This window comes from Nomascus leucogenys, chromosome 6 (assembly GCF_006542625.1).
Source record: "Nomascus leucogenys isolate Asia chromosome 6, Asia_NLE_v1, whole genome shotgun sequence".
In the NCBI taxonomy this organism is placed as follows: domain Eukaryota; kingdom Metazoa; phylum Chordata; class Mammalia; order Primates; family Hylobatidae; genus Nomascus; species Nomascus leucogenys.
In genome coordinates, this window is record NC_044386.1 from 20,364,462 (window position 1) to 20,382,665 (window position 18,204).

Sequence of the window (18,204 nt, forward strand, 5' to 3'; positions counted from 1 at the left end):
AAAACTAATTGTCCATTGTAACATTATTTTTTAAAGCAAATGAATCGGAAATTCCAACCAACCTAATTCTAAATAGGCTATGGAACAAAACCAACTTATATTACTTAATGATTTTCAGAATAATTGGGGTTTCTGATTCTCCAAAGTATGTATTTTTAACATAAGTGATTTATATAATCACTATTCTTGCTACATAATAATAAACATGACAGAGATTTTGGCAAGAGTTCACAACATTTCAAGTGCATCGATAATTTTTCATTGTTATATATTTCATGAAGTACATTTAATAGTCTCTTAAAACCTCCATTGAATATTTAAACCTTTGTTTATGTTGTCTTTATCTATGTAATTTCTGATCCATTTAACAATATATGGTAAATGGAAAATTCTCAGTGATACTGCCTAATAACTTTACAAAAATATGCCGCAAGCAACACTAAAAATTTTTTTCATAAATTATAAATAAATTTAACACCTTACAAGATGAGCTTTGAACAACAATGAAATTTTTTTTTTTTGAGATGGAGTCTCACTCTGTCACCCAGGCTGGAGTGCTGGGACAGGATCTCATCCCACTGCAATGTCCACCTTCCGGGTTCAAGCAATTCTCCTGTCTCAGCCTCCCAAGTAGTGGGGGCTACAGTTGCACGCCACCATGGCCAGCTAATTTTGTATTTTTAGTGAAGACGGGGTTTCACCATATTGGTCAGGCTAGTCTCGAACTCCTGACCTCAAGTGATCCACTTGCCTCGGCCTCCCAAAGTGCTGGGATTACAGGTGTGAGCCACTAAGCCTGGACAAAAACACTGAAAATTTTAAGTTAGCTGGGGATATTTATTTACTCACAAGTTTGACTTCTCACTGGTTTTCTTCTGAGACACAAGGAGAGTAGTCTAAAAAAAATGAAATTGGTAATGGTCTCTTCCCATGTATATTTTGCTTTCTTTTAGCCAAAACTAATTCTTTCAATAACAACCCATTCACCAATTTGTAAATTTGATTTGTGAATATTCATCATATATTCGTGTATCACATATGGACACAATGGTTTAAATTTTCTGTCATTTCCTGTGTTTTATTTTTTTAATATTTTCTATGTCATCCCTGTTTTGTTGCTTTTACTTAAAATGTTTTACTTGTCTACTACTTTACATATTTCTATGTATAAAATCTATTATTCTTTCAGGGACAACCTAAAGCCACATTTTGATGATTTTTTTTCCTTTTGTCTTTGCAATTTTATTTGTTTCACATTTGTATGCTTACAACCCTTTAAATCCTATGTCTTTTTTTTTTTTTGCAATGGTCTAAATATTTAGGTATATACTGTTTTTACTCCAAGTAGTGTAAATGTGCATTAACTTGAAAATCTCCCTACCTGTCTGGGCACAGTGGCTCACGCCTGTAATCCCAGCATTTTGGGAGGCCGAGGCAGGCAGTCACCTGAGGTCAGGAGTTTGAGGCCAGCCTGACCAACATGGCAAAGCCCCGTCTCTACTAAAAATACAAAAATTAGCCAGGTGTGGTAGTGCGTACCTGTAATCTCAATGACTCGGGAGGCTGAGGCAGCAGTATAGCTTGAGCCCAGAAGGCAGAGGCTGCAGTGAGCCAAATTGTGCCACTGCACTCCACACTCTAGCCTGGGTGAGAGAGAGAGATTCCGTCTCAAAATAAAAAACAAAAAACAAACAAACAAGCAAACAAAAACACTCCCTATTTTTACACTAGCTTTTAAAGAGGAGAAATTAAAATTTTATCTTCTTTATGCAGTGCAAAATGAAAATGATAATTTTTTTATCCTCTATACTTGCAATGAATGAAACATTATTCATCAAATGATATATTCCCTTGTGTCTGGCATTTGTTCACAAAATATATTTCTTATGTACCAAGTCTTTTGTTTCCATGGTTTTTAGTATTGCTCAGATTCCTGTTAACTTTCATAAAAGCTACTTTGGAAGTCTCATTTCCTTGTCTATATAATTTCTAAGACCAATAACAAGGCAAATATGAAATAGAGAAATGTAAACCATGTGAAATAAATGGCAACTTTAGGATGCTTTCACATCTGTGACTAAAGATTGCCACTGCCGTCAGAAATCTATGTATTAAAGGACTGAGGAGGGTGTGTTTGAAGTTCGCCTCATAACTTCATTCTCCTACCTGGGTTTTCTTATACCCAAACTTAAATAGAGTTATGTCTTTTTTAATCTGACTAATTATATCCATTCTCCAAACCTCATTGATCACTTCTATGTTTTTGTCTCCTAGAAATGTTTCTTTGGGCCTGGTGTGGTGGCTCACACCTGTAATCCCAGCACTTTGGGAGGCTGAGGCAGGTGGATCACCTGAGGTCAGGAATTTAAGACCAGCTTGGCCAACATGGTGAAACCCCATCTCTACTAAAAATACAAAAATTAGCTGGGCATGTTGGTGGGCGCCTGTAATCCCAGCTACTTGGGAGGCTGAGGCAAGAGAATCACTTGAACCCAGGAGGTGGATGTTGTAGTGAGTCGAGATCACACCATCACACCAATACACTCCAGACTGGGTGACAAGAGTGAAAATCCTTCTCAAAAAAAAAAAAAAAAAAAAAAAAGAAATGCTTCTTTGACTCTCACTTCTCTACTTCTCTTTTGAGGATCCTACATTTTCAACCACCACTTGTTCATCTCCACTCAAGCACGTTGAAAAGAGAGAGGAAAACATAAAAGGAACAAGGAGAAGGAAAAAATTAAAAATAAACATCTTTACTGTCAGATAGTTGTATTGATTTAATTCTCCCAGAAGCACAGTATATTATTATGAATATGGCTATATAATTTATAAGCCAAACAGAGCCACTTTTGAGAGTAAAACAAATCAGTATGAGTAATTAATTTGGGGCCATAGGTATAAAATGGAATTATCTCTGGCACACAAGTGTAGCTGATCACCCTATTTATTATCTCAGTGTGATTATGTAAAAGCTTTAGGTCAGTGAGAGTTTATTCAGTTTACTCAGGCTCCAGTGAGTAAATAGCCGAGCTGCGTTTCCCATCTGTACCTTTCCAAAAGCCTAGGCCCTCTGTGCTTTACAAATCACTTTATAAACTTAAAAATACTCACAGAGGCCAGGTCTGGTGGCTCACGCCTCTATTCCCAGCACTTTGGAAGGCTGAGGCGGGTGGATCACGAGGTCAGGAATTCAAGACCAGCCTGGCCAAGATGGTTAAACCCTGTCTCTACTGAAAATACAAAAAAAAAAAAAAAAAAAAAAAAAAAAAAATTAGCCGGGCGTGGTGGCAGGTGCCTGTAATCCCAGCTACTCGGGAGGCTGAGGCAGAGAATTGCTTGAACCTGGGAGGTGGAGGTTGCAGTGAGTCGAGATGGCACCACTGCACTCCAAGCCAGGGCGACAGAGAAAGACTCTGTCTCAAAAAAAAAAAAAAAAAAAAAAAAAACAAAAACAAACAAACAAAAACATACAGTGAGACTTTAAAACAATGTCTTTTTAGCTTTGATTAGTGGAGCAGTGGATTGAAAGCCCATAGTCACATTTAGGGCTCCTACTCCTAGCTACTGGGACAATTCTGATGTTGGAAGCAGTAATCTATATTTTCATAAACATCAACACCATAGCTCTAATGTGCTGTCCACTTACGTTCTGCTGTATCATACATGTAACTACAAAGTTTCTGGCCCCATCTCTCACTACCTCTTTTTCTTTCAGTTTCTTCTTTCAAAAATGCACAAATAAACAGAACCTACTCATAGAGATTAAGGAAGTTAATACACAATTTTAATGGTGTCTTTACATAGCACAGGTGCAATATATGTGAGCTGCTTTTCTCTCTATAATAATCGCCCTATTCTCTAAAGAGAAGTGGCAAGTGTACCACCTGGGGAAATCAGGGAACTGGCTAATGCAGTTCCAGCAGCCAAATTCAGAAAAGCAGGCTAAGGGCTTGTGAACTTGAGGACTTAGTAAGTAAAGGAGAGGTATGGGTAGATCACAGCCAGAGGCCTAGATGTTTTGATATTACTAAGTTGGCTAAGTTCTGTTTCTAATATCCATGTACTTGCCCTGATTCTCAGGGGATTGTCAAAAGAGACAATTTTCTCGTATTTTTGCAGGAAGGCCAAAAGGTGGGGATAGAAGAGCTTTCCAATTCAGGTTTTATGTTTTAATTTATTTGCCTGTTTAGGAACTTACAGGTTTTATTCTGTCATAGGTAAAGTCTCATATTTCAGTTGTATGGTAGACTACATAACACTACATTATTCATGCCACCCTGCCAATATTTTAATTTCTAAAAAAGTCACTTAAAGTGAGCTGGAAAGTAGAAAGATTAACATTAACGAATATTATAAGTATTAAATGGACCCATGGCCTTTAACATTATTTTTTATAACATTGGTAAGATTAGGGGCAATATCTTTAATATCACTTCAATTTTAAGCATTATTTAATATCGTTCAGAAAAATAATTTAAAACTAAAGGTCAGATTTCTAAGGGACCTGTCAATGTTTTTGCTCATATGCTAGGTTCTTCTGAGACTCTGCTAATGGCACCATGAAACAGCCGTGTTGCAATCTCTTTGTCCTTTGGCACATGGTGAACAGAACTAAGTAAGTCAACAAAAACTTTCAGCACCACTTAAAAATGATTCATGCTCTCATTAGCAAAGGACAATGTGATATTAGTAATAATAGCCATGACAAATTATTTTTTAAATTTGTTAATTTTCTTTTTATATGCTTACATCAGCCTATATAGAGCCTAGTGAAACTCAGGATCTCCTTATAGGAGAATCTGGAGCACAGTGTTTTTCACTGAGCTTGCATTCAAATTGCCTTCACTTCCAATGTTAGCCTCAAAGCATCTGTATATGACATTGTTAAGCTATTTGGAAGACGTCTAAACAAGATATACCACTATATATAAGTGTTTGTTTGTTTAGTTAGTTTAAAATGAATAGATTTTAATATTTAGTCTTTACCCAAATATATCTGTAGGAATACAATTTTGCATGAATATAAAATATTCTCATGAGACACACAATTAACTTATTAACTTATTCACTCTATTCAATGAGTAATGGAAATGCTTATTATGTATGAGATACATGATACATATAATATATGATATGTCATATATAATATATGTGATATATAGTATATGGTATATAATATATATCATATATTATATATTATATGATATATTATATATCATACATTATATATTATCACATATAATATATCACATATTATATATCAAAAATTATTATATGATATATATGATATATAATATTTATATCATGTATCTCATATATGTGCATACAAATGATTCAAGGAATCAGCACTGGCTGGCTCATCACAGTAAACCAGCGATCTTCAGATTTTCTCTGTATCAGAATCTACCACAACACTTACCTGAAATTTAGATTTCTTAGGTCCAAGCTATGTCAGTTGAAACAGAACTTCCCTCACTGGGGATATGGGATCCCAGGGATTCTTCAGGCAAATATAATTTGAGAGCCACTGTAAGATCTACTGGATAATAGGGTCTATGTTCTCATTGCGATGCTTTACCTTCAGTACGTATTCATTTTTACTTTTATTGAAGTGGACAAAAGACCTATTTGGTAATTAAATTAGATGTGTTTATCCTACCTAGAAAAAAGCTGGTTTTATAATGTATCTTGGCTTGTTTTTCAAAAACAGGGGTAGTGTCATCAAATGTGATGACTCTATTTCTATTACTCATGCCTAAAATTGTTATGAGACTCAGGTAGTACCTGAATACAAGGTCATAGCTTTTTGTTTAACATTTTTAAACGCTTAGATTTACAGTTTTATTTTTTATGCCCTTTAAATGTTTCCACCCAAGTGAGAGGATACACACACACATACACACAATTCCTAAAACATACATAATGTATCTCATATATATTCATACACATAAATACACACGACATCAAAGTTCTATTTGTCTATTTTTGTCTTACTCATATCTTTGGGAAGTATTGACCAAAAGGGTAATATATTCTCGTACAGTATCTAAATAATCTAGGTTAAAAATATTAATAATGTCCCAAGTACTACTTTTGAAAATTACATTCTTTTCCTACACGGGAGATATTTAGAAGAAAAGCATGGCCCTAAAAACAGGAGATTAGGTAAATTTGTTATCAAAGAATGCTAGCGAAGTGTTAACTGTTTGAAATTACTTAAACATTAGTAGAAATAGAATTGTGAGAACTAAACTGTATACTAAAATTGATGCTGAACAAGCACCAGTACTACATTTTAGAAACGAACATATATTTATAGAATTGAAACATTAACATATCATGAACTTTGTGTATTACTAGTTAAAACCTCCACCTGCTTTTGATTAAGGAAAACCTTACCATGCATTTTGTAGTCAAAACTTCTTTATTAAATTATATGTTAGATAATTATACATTAACCTTGCAGATCAAATTGGCCCACACCATCCCTTCAACCTCAATTATTTGAATAAGTTGAAGTAGTTATCCTCATTTAATAGTAGTAGATTTCACATAAGAGCCATTATTTTAGCCATACTTTCTTGGTATTTTCTTTCAGAGTACTTGCTACAATCTTTTTATTTTCCATCCATTTACTTAAGAGAGCATACCGGAGATAGTGATAAGAGCAGCAATTCACCTTTGTTTCACCCCCTGGGGAATCATTTATGTGTGTGCTGGGGGTGTTATCAGTTGTTTGCACTTGTTGGGCAGGCAGGCAATAGACTCTTAACCAGACTTTCCAGGAAATATGGGAGGTGAGAGAGCCATATAATTTACTCACAACACTAACAAAGTCAGCAGTACATTGTGGGTAGCAGATTGCCTTCTCTGGACTCAAATAACAGGAAATATTTTATCCTAGAATATGATTTCGTGATTTCATGACTTTGAGACTATATGAATATACCTACATATATACACACACACATACACTTAGCTTTATAACAATTTATAAAGAGTTATGAATGCTCAGACTGTATATATACGTGTGTGTATGTGTGTATATGTATACACAAATGAATTTACATCACAGAACACTTGTTTTTTTAGCAGGCAATCTCAGATATTAAGACAGTCAAACATTAAGTACCTGACAAAGTGTAAAGATGTGTTTTTATATGGTAAAATGTAACTGTCAAAATTCAATTAGCTTTTTGCTATTTATGCAAAATGACTTGTTACATGGTTTTATCAAGAAAACTTAAGCCTAGTAGCTTATTATTTTCCAAGTTTAAGAACGCCAAATGGTAAACAAAGAAATACACTTTGTGGCCTTATCAAGGTGTAGCTGAATTCATGTTTATTCTAAGAAAATCTGTATAAGTTACATATATTAAAAAACATTTCTGGCCGGGCACGGTGGCTCAAGCCTGTAATCCTAGCACTTTGGGAGGCCGAGGCAGGCGGATCACGAGGTCAGGAGATCGAGACCACGGTGAAACCCCGTCTCTACTAAAAATACAAAAAAAAAATTAATCCCAGCTACTCGGAGAGGCTGAGGCAGGAGAATGGCATGAATCCGGGAGGTGGAGCTTGCAGTGAGCCTAGATCACGCCACTGCACTCCAGCCTGGGCGACAGAGCAAGACTCCGTCTCAAAAAAAAAAAAAAAAAAAAAAAATTTTCTTTAAAAAAAAGACCTATGATAGATTTCAAGATCATAAAAGAACCAGTCTAAGCCTGGGTGCCAAAAACATTAATGACAGGATGAAAAGGTAAAATACATTTTACTTAAACATATCAATATTTTTAACTGAATAAATGTATAGTTATTCGCATATTATCTTTAATAATTCAATAATTAACCTGGACATCTTGTAGTCTCTCTATGTCATAAATCTACAGGAGAAGAAAAAACATATAGATGCATATATATGTGTACATATATACACGTACATACATATATATGTTGTTTTTAATCTGACAGCTGACGTAAACAAAGACAAAATATTGTTCACTGTTCTGTAAACATTTTGGCTGATGCTTTTACTACTTCAATTTTATTTTGATTTTTTATGTTAATTTCAGAATAATAAGAATTTTTATATCTTCAGGTGTTAACAAGTTAATAAACTATGATATAATACAACTATGTTTTATTCTGCAATTATTGTGTAAATGATGTATTACTGATTTGTAACAGAATCAAAAATAATATAGCCCTTAATAGAAACCATCAATATGAACACGTTTGTAGATATTTAATCAAAACAGAGAATTGCTTTAAAATATTGTTGTATTTCCATAAGAAATTTTCTTAGAATAATTATTGATGTACTATTTTCTATGTTCAAATCTGTTTACCATACAAACAATTCTCTTATCTGTTATTATATTGAAATAGAAAGGAAAACACGCACACACACACACACACACGCACTCCTTTACATTTTCTATAATGGAAAACTCTCTTTTCATCAAATGCTGTATACAGACTTTATTTTACTTAATTTGTTTTCATATTTCTTACAAAATTATCACACAGAAAAAGCGACCAAGTGGGAAAAGTATGGATATTCTGCCAAATGTGAATTAATGACATCACTTAATTGATTTAATCTTATAATGTATAATTTAGATCAGCTTGTTAGATGGTTTTGTCATTTAAAATTCATATATTGGAAGCCATCAGCACTTTTCTGTAGCTTATTTTAATAGATGGAGATCCTCTACAGATATTCTTGATTGTAGTAGATGGAAGCTATTTAACTCTATGGAAAATATTTTGTAAAGAAACTATTTTGTCTTTATATAACTTCAGTTACTGCTCTTTTAATATGCCATGTATCATTTCTATTTCTGAAATAATATTACTACCTTTATTTGAAGACCATTTTCTGGGTTATCTGTAGGATCTTTTGGGGAAAACACAGGCATTGAAAGCAAATTACCATTAAAGAGGGAGAGTGCTAAAAAGTTACGGTTCTTGGATGAAACTGGAAAACATCATTCTCAGTAAACTATCGCAAGGACAAAAAACCAAACACCGCATGTTCTCACTCATAGGTGGGAACTCATGGACACAGGAAGGGGAACATCACACTCCGGGGCCTGTTGTGGGGTTGGGGGAGGGGGGAGGGATAGCATTAGGAGATATACCTAATGCTAAATGACGAGTTAATGGGTGCAGGAAATCAACATGGCACATGGATACATATGTAACAAACCTGCACATTGTGCACATGTACCCTAAAACCTAAAGTATAATAAATAAATAAATAAATAAATAAATAAATAAATAAATAAAATAAAAAAAAGTTACGGTTCTTGGACAAGTTATTTATCCAACCATTCTTAATAATATAGCCTTGCTCCTTTATTTCTAAAAGTGAGAAAATTCTATACAGCCATGAGAGTTAAATGGGAATACACATGCAACTCACTTTCTGTAGTGCATGACACACAGTGATTTATTAGTCTAGATCCTCGTCACATCATCATATCAAATTGGCAGTGATATCTGGTATGTGATATCCCAGAAACTATATATTTTACAACAACAATAAAATAGCAAACTATACATGCATGATACAAATGCCTATGCCGTTTACTTTTTTTTCCATCTCAAATTAAGAGGTCACATACACAAAGCCAAAATGCTTTACGATTAGTAAATTTTAAGAAATTAATTTGTGTAGCTTAAGCAATGAGAAGAGTATCTCATTAGGTTCATCTGGAGAAAGGTTTTTTTTTTTTTTTAGCATAAGTGCTTAACAGTCATGAACAAATACAGTTAGTTTTGGGAAATTCTTCCTTACGTATGTATGGAATATATTTTATTGCCTTCCACATTGAAAAGGGTATTATTTCAGTTTGTAGTTCTATATCACACTTGATGGTTAATTGTGCCATATGAGAAATATTCCTGCAAAAAGAGCTTTGGCTTTTAAAGAATTGGCTTTTCTCTTTATAAATGTTTTGTTCTGTTTTTTCCTCTAAAGGATGTAATTCAAAATGACCGTGTAGTAAAAAGGTCTTAACACAAAAACATGTAAAATTTCAGGGAGATGAATTTTTTTATTCATTCAAAATGTGAAAAACTTTTCTTTCTCCTGGTTAAAAAATATCCCCCACCCATAATAGTTTCAGACAATAGTCCAAGTGTTCACGTAATACAAGCAGAAAATAATTTGATCACAGTGATCTCCTTGATAGATTTCTTCTGTCCTCTCATTTTCCTGTTTATGAGTGGTGACAACATATGCCGTGATTTTTTTGCAGATGTGCTCTAAGATTTTAGAGTGACAGATAAAGGAAACTAATAACTTTTATTTTAATATGATGTTAAACTGGAAGGAATTTGAACTTCAGATTTTTTGTTAAGTCAGTTAATTTTGTTGATCTTCAGCAAGTTATTATTCTTTATAAGCCTCAGTTTCTTAACAGTAATATGTGGAAAATAGTGATCTTAGAGTATTGATGTGAAAAGGAAATCAAGATAGTAATGATAAAGTTCTTGATGCATATGTAAATGCTTTAAAAGTTCCAATGCTGGCCAGGCATGGTGGCGCATGCCTGTAATCTCAGCACTTTGGGAGGCCAAGGCAGGTGGATCACTTGAGGTCAGGAGTTCGAGACCAGCCTGACCAACATGGTGAAACTCCGTCTCTAATAAAAATACAAAAATTAGCTGGGCATAGTGGCGGACGCCTGTAATCCCAGCTACTTGGGAGGCTGAGACAGGAGAATCGCTGGAACCTGGGAGGCAGAGGTGGCAGTGAGCCGAGATCATGCCATTGCACTCCAGCCTGGGCCACAGAGTGAGACTCCATCTCAAAAAAAAAAAAAGTTCCAATGCCCTTATCCTCTACATTTTTTTCAAGTACATCTTGGAGACTTTCCCTTAGACCTGTAGATTTAACCTTGAATAAATGTCAAGCAGGACTACTACTTTATTCAGACACACTTTTCATTTGTTAAGATCTGAAAATGACCATCTTGTTTCAGTGGGAGTAAAGCACGCCATCTTGGTTTCCTAAGCATACTCTAGCTTCTTTGTCATTGAGACATTTTCATCATGCCCCTTTGCCCAGCCTATTTGTCTGGGTCTCCAGTCCAACTTTTATAAACCAGCCTTCATCCATACCCACATGGATTGCATTCTTCCACTTGCTGTAAATTTGTATATATAAGATACAAGATATAAGAATACTCACTATCACCCATGTGAATGAGGATATTGACATTACCTAATAATACATTGGCTATTTCCTACACTCTAGATTGAATATATTTCATATGCACAAAACCCAAACAGCGCCCAATTTCACAATGCCACTTTTTATGTACAAGCAGTCTCCCAATCTGTCCTCCTCAACTAGCTATTACAGCTTGTCACACTTAAATGGTTAAAAAAATAAAAATTTAGTGTTTTTAGAGTCGAGGTCATATTTTAGTCACACCATATATTAGAGAAACAAATGCATTATTTCTTTCTCTTTTTAAATCTCTTTTTTCCTGTTTTCCTTAATAACAAAATAAGGAAACGTATTGCTTTAAGACTCTGTGTTATTAATCATAGCATATTATATAGTAGCCATTTGTCAGATACATTTATATGCAAAAGTAGAATTATTTTTTCTTTAATTATTTTAATTGACAAACAGAAATTGTTCACCTTTAATATGTACAACATGTTTTTAAATGTGTATACTTATTGGGAGTGGGATGGCTCAGTCAAGTTAATTAACATATTCATTAAAGTGTAATTATTTCTAATTGCCATTCAAAGCATTTGGCCTTTAGAATTTTGGTCACTAAATTAAAACATTTCCATCAATAAAATATAGGTTTATGATTTTAATAAAAAATGACAAAGTAGTAAAATATGGAAAAACATATATATAGCCAAAGGAATAAAGAAAATGTTCATTTAGCTAAATATCCTCAATATTATATATTTTAGTAGATGAACTTGTAAACTCTCCTGGAGTGGAAAGAGAAAAAAACTGTGTTTTTTTGACTGTTTATGCAAATGACTGCCTAGTGACTTAATTAATATCCTTATACAACCAGTGATAGAAACATGCAGCTTCTGTATTCTAAGTACTGGGGACACTGAAATGATCCTTGAAAATGCACCAGGAATAAAACAGGTAGTGATTGGAGTTAAATGTAATACTGCAACAGAAAACTAAATGTAACACAAGTGAGAGCTCATTTTCAACAAGAAACACAGAGTTATAGAGAAGACATAGGTGTGAATCACTCTATTATCATAGAAACTATAGCAATTTTCATCTATTACAAAACTAAAATGAAATAACTAGTCAGAACTAAAGTAATGTAAATAGCATCAATATCATCTGAAACATGAAAATATTTGGAAATGATTCAACACATATAATCACTAAAGAGAAGGCACAGAATTCTAATGCTAATTATATGACATAGCATCTAATATGGTGGGATACGTGTCAAAACTGTAAGGCTCCATGTTACATTAGATTTGGCACATTTATATTACTTTCTCAGTTAATAAAATATTAGTGTAAGATCCCAACTTATTTTGAATATGTTACTTTAATAAAAATTGACAGCATAAGACCAGTACTTCAACTATTGGCTCATTATTTTTTACTAAAGTAACACTAGGCATCAATCTCATCAAAATGTTCAATCCTGAAGATGTGTAATTTTTAATCCATTAGTTTCTGCTTCCTAAAGACTAAGTGTCTGGAAAATGATTTTCATTCCCATAGCATTCAATGACACCATTAAATTTTTTTAAACTGCAATAATTTAGGCTTAACAGGAAAGGCGACTTACTTTTGGGGAATCGAGGTGGATTGTCATTGACATCGGTGAGAGTGATGTTGACTATTGTTGTTCCGGCTAATCCTCCAAGCTGTCCTCCCATATCCTTGGCTTGGATGAGTACTTGGTATTGTTCTTTGACTTCTCTGTCCATGTTTGGCAAAGCTGTTCTAATAACACCTTAAGGGATAAAAGCAATAATGTAAAATAAATATCACAAATGCTGTGTTTTCTGAAATAAAATAAAATAAAATGCAACAACAACATGATTCTACCTAGAATCACTAACAGAGACATAATAACTAAAATTATATCTTTTAAAAAGTGAGACATTCAAAATGTCCAATGGTTAGGCCATAATTTAAAATATTATAGTAGCTACATAATAAAATGCCATGCCACAATGAGAAATATGGTTAAAGAACAATGTATCACCTCTAAGAGGTAGTCATCATTCATAAGTAAACCAAGTTAGACATGATTTATATGCACGATCCTATCTTTAAAAAGAAGAAATCATTAAAAATTAGAGATAAAATATAAATACAAAAAATGCGAAATGGTTAAAAGGAGTATGCAGTTTCTAATTATTACTACTTTCTTCTTTGTTTTTTCTGTTTATTTTCTAGGGTAAAAATACTAATTTCTTTTCTAAAAATGCATTCAATATCTTCATTACATATTTTATTTTGTCTTTCAGAATTCCCGTTAGTTATTTTAGCAACAGATATTTCACTAAGTTTCTCCAGCATCCAGGACAGTGCTTGCCATTTACAAGGAACACAATGAGTATATGCAAACCAATTAACCGAATGAGTGACTGGCTGAGTGAACGAATCTCTAAATAATTAAATTTATAAGTGTGAACTTTACAGTACATGTACATATTTACATATTGTCCTCATTTCCTGTCCTGGTGTCCAAGTGTAAAAGTAGTTTATATTCCTATTTATTCATAGTAAAAGAACCAAAACCTCCTGGATTAGTCTCAAATAAAATCATGAATAAATTTCATATCAAATTCCAATCTTTAGTCAACGGTTTTAGGGAGATATTGGACAGCATTTGTTTTAAACACAACCGGCTTTAATAGTGGTGTTTCTTTCTTTCAGAAACATGCTACTTTCTTTAAGTAGCATATATAAATAACAAATATATTATCAACAAAAATAAATCAACCATCAACAAACATATAGAATCCAACTCATAAACCCAACATACATCCTTGCTTTATCTGTACTTTTACTGTCTACTTAACAAACGCTGATTCAAATTTGACAATCTGAGATTTCTTCTGACTCTTGGCAGGAAATTGTTGCAAAAAAAGACAGCTTTCATTTATGCTGCTGCTACTTTATTTATCAATTTGTACTGACACTGTTTTTTTTTTTGAGGTGGAGTTTCTCTCTTGTTGCCCAGGCTGGAGTGCAATGGTGCAATCTGGGCTCACTGCAATCTCCGCCTCCCAGGTTCAAGTGATTCTCCTGCATCAGCCTCCCGAGTAGCTGGGATTACAGGCATGCGTCACCACGCCTGGCTTATTTTGTGTTTTTAGTAGAGATGGGGTGACACCTTTTTAATCCAATGTGTTTGTCCTTTCTTCAGCTCAGGCCCCTGATGCTTCATTTCCAAGCCTCTTAACTAAGATTCTTCATCTCCACCTATGAGTGTTCAGGTTTTACATACCTTAAGTTATGTGACTTCTGCCTGACTTTCAATGCTTATATTTTCTAGATAGATGCCTGGGTTTGATTCATATGCATTATGTCTTGTCCTGTTGTTGACCGAGTCTATCTTAATTCATTTTCAGTATTAAAATTATGTATAACTTCCTTAATTCATTTCTAGCATAAAAATTTCCAATATGAAAATTATTTCTATCACTATCCATCAATCTATTTCTATATCTAGATATCTATCTGGACAGAGAGACAGAATTGTGGAGTTGTTCCTTTCTGGTTATTTGCTGACCTAAATAAAAAGCTGTATACTGGGATCCAGTTAGATTAAAACACTAAGATGCAAAGATCTTCTTTTCCCAAGATGATGCAATCATTTTTTGCTTAATTGTTGAGAAATTAATAAACAACAGGGTACTATGAAAAGAATAACTTCTTGAAAAAGTTCTTCTCCCACTTTAAAATAAACTGCAATGTTTAAAGATTCTCATGTTAAATTTGGAGTTTGGTTTAGTACCCAGATTTCAACTCCAAAAAAAAAAATATACACATAACTGCATTATTTTTCCTCTGGAACAGCGGTACTTAAATGGAACTGGTGCTGGGGCAGGGGAAGCACACCCTGGTCATCACTAGAAATTGACTTTCAAACTACATATACAATCCTTTCCTCTGTCTAAGTTCTACATATCATTCAGTTGGTAGCATTACACTAACAGCAGGGCTAGAAGCAGCAGAGATGTCACTCATCAGAAACAGGGTAGAGCAGGAGGGCAGGGCTGTGAGTGTGATGGAAAAGGTCTTGACAATTTTTATGAATCGCTGGAAAAAATATTTATCTATTCTTAACTCTGATAATACCTATTTTGTCTCTGTTCAATTGCATCTTAATGTTTTGATCTAACTGGATCCCAGTAGATAGCATTTTATATAGGTTGGCAAATAACCAGAAAAAACAATTCCACAACTCGGGGGAATGCCAGCAGCTGTGCGGCGAGAAAAGGGCTATTGGGAGCCAGGCATGTTCAACATGGAGGCTCTGTCTTCCCTTTTCTTTGTCAGCACATGTACAGTAAAGAACTAGGCAACGTGGCCCTAGCCAGGTAGAGAACCCGTCTGCATAATAAAAGATTAGGGTGGCACGGCCAGATTTTCACGAGCTGTGCAAATGGCACATCAAGCCCTAACCAGTTTTTCGCACCTTATGCAAACAGTACACCTGGTCCGACCAATCTTTCGTGCCCTGTGTAAATCAGACATCAACCCCTCAAGCTTATCTACAAAACCTGCTGCATTTCACTGCAGAAGCAGAAACCCATTCAGGTGCCCTCTCTCTGCAGGAGAGCCTTTCTCTTTCTTTTGCCTATTAAACCTCCATTCTTAACCTCACTCCTTGTGTGTCTGCATCCTTGATTTCCTCAGCATGGGAAAAGGAACCCTGGGGATTATCCTAGACAATGATGCCACTTCAAGAGTATGTCTGTTTTTCTGTTTCCCTGCTCTTAATACAGCTATGTTACTTTTCCACCTATATGTACCATTATTTTTTAGTTCACTGTAAATTTATTATTTTGTGATATCTTTTCTTTTTTATTCTACTCTCTGTGAATCATAATCAAAAAATAGATTTTCTTCTCATTTTTTTCTTGTACTTTCTCCCCATCTTCTATTCATGCCCTGAAGAATCCATTTCATTGATTTCTTTTACCCTATAGCTATTTATTTTGCAAAACAAGAAGTTGTTTTCTTGAAAAAAGTTGTTGTCTGTTTTCAACTTATCCCACTTTTACTTTGGAGCTAAATACCTGGGGAGGCAAGTCTAGGCTTTATCTTAATCATTCTGAATAATGTCATGAAAGAAGAAAATGGTTTTTTGTAGATAGTATATGACAAAAAAATTTCTTGCTTTTCTCCAAATTCTAGAGATTTAGACCAGCACTATATGAACTCAGGGGACTGGCAGATGAACAATGGGTAAATGGCTTTATTCTCCACTCAATGAGGTTTATAGTTCAAAGGAGACTTAGACCACCAGTCTGCTCTCCATAGAGCAGCCATGATGGTGAGGTCAGAGTGTAAGCCAGGTCACAGAGCTCCTCCACTCTGAAGTCATCACAGCCTGTCCTCACCTTTCAGAATAAAGCCCTCACATAATCTTCACCTTCCTGCTGAACTCTGATCTTCTTTTCTATAACTCCCTCCCTCATTCACTGCAGCCTTGCACGCTGTCTTCCCCAGCCAGAAATGTTCTTTCCAAGGGATGCTCATTTGTAGTTCTTCCACTTCCTTTAGCTCTTTCTTAAAAGTCATCTTCATAGGACTGTGTTGGCCATTCTATCCAAAATTTCTTTCTAAATTAATTTCTGATTGCTTCTGTAACAAATTACTACAAATCTACTGGCCTAAAACAACATAAACTTACTATCTTCCAATTCTGGATGTAAGGATGCCAACATGCGGCAGGGTATGGGTAGGGCTGTGATTTTTTCTAAATGCTGTTCATCTAGACAATGGCAGCACTGCCTGGCTCCTGACCTCCTTCCTCCTTCCGCCCTCCTCTAAGGCAGTAGCAGCTTAGCGTTTTCATATCTTTTTCTGACTCTGACCCTTCTGCTTCCTTCTTCTGCTTACAAGAACCCTTGTGATTAGAGTCTACCCATATAATAAGAATAATCACCTCATCTCCACTACATGTGATTAGAACCTTAATTCTTCTTTTCCATGTAATATAACATATTCACAGGTCCTGGGGGTTAGGACATGGACATACTTGGGCAATCATTGTTCTGTCTAGCATACATACACTTCCTTAATATTTCATATTCCTTTCTCTAACATTCTCTCCTTAGTCTTTAAGGGATTGAAAACACTATATATTTCCCTTATTTATTCTGTTTTATGTTTCCTCAAATTGAATGTATGTTGCTGAAGGCAGGGGCTTTTGTCTTGGTTTCTTTCTTCCCTGGAAAATGGCTAGCTAGAAGAATGCCAGGCATATAGTAGGCACTCAATAAATATTAGTAAAATAAATAAAGTACTGCATAATACTAGCTGAGGTAACACATGGCAAATAAGTGTTTATCCTTCAGGAGAGATTATGATGTAACATAGTTCTTGTAATCTTCATAATTATTGACCCAAATACTCATGATGTAATTTTGAAGAAGGTGGGGTTATTAGTATTTACCTAGGGGTATTATAGCTATCATATCATGAAAATGTTTTTGATTAGACCTGAAAGAGATCTCTTCTAGTTAAACATAGACTCCAGTGTTGACCAAGTCATTGTTTACTGTTTTTAATAAAAATTTGGAGGAAACATTAAAAACAGTATTTTAATGCACAAGTATGTTAGAGATAGCTAATAAGTTGAAGGATAAAAAAGAGTAATGATAGTACTCAAAACTTAACTTCAGCAGTGAGAATATGTTTCTGTTTTCAATTCCATAGCTCAGTTACATTAAAGTTACGAGACAGCAGATTTTGCATTATTTTATGTGAAAAGTTACTGAGTTTCATTTCATTTTAGTGTTAAATTAGCCTAAAATGTAAAATGGATTTTTAAAAAATACTAGTACATTCCTGAATAATATTTATTCAAATGTTATGTTCATTGCATTTGTATATGATTTTTAAAATGTTTTGCTAATGTGTTTGAAAGACAAGAAGAGTTATCAGGTTATCTTCAGTAAGAAATTTAGAGGCCACATTGTCCAACTTCTTAACTG

At 34.4% G+C, this 18,204-nt stretch overlaps 1 protein-coding gene across 2 annotated transcripts in view; it reads right to left on the reverse strand.

Annotated features, from left to right (window-relative positions):
* Positions 1-18,204, reverse strand: part of CDH12 (cadherin 12) — a 466,101-nt gene that overhangs the window by 86,680 nt on the left and 361,217 nt on the right. For both annotated transcript variants that reach the window (XM_030813934.1, XM_030813935.1), the window contains one exon: positions 12,810-12,977. In XM_030813934.1, coding sequence (XP_030669794.1) covers positions 12,810-12,977 — 168 coding nt within the window. The remainder of the gene's footprint in view (positions 1-12,809; positions 12,978-18,204) is intronic.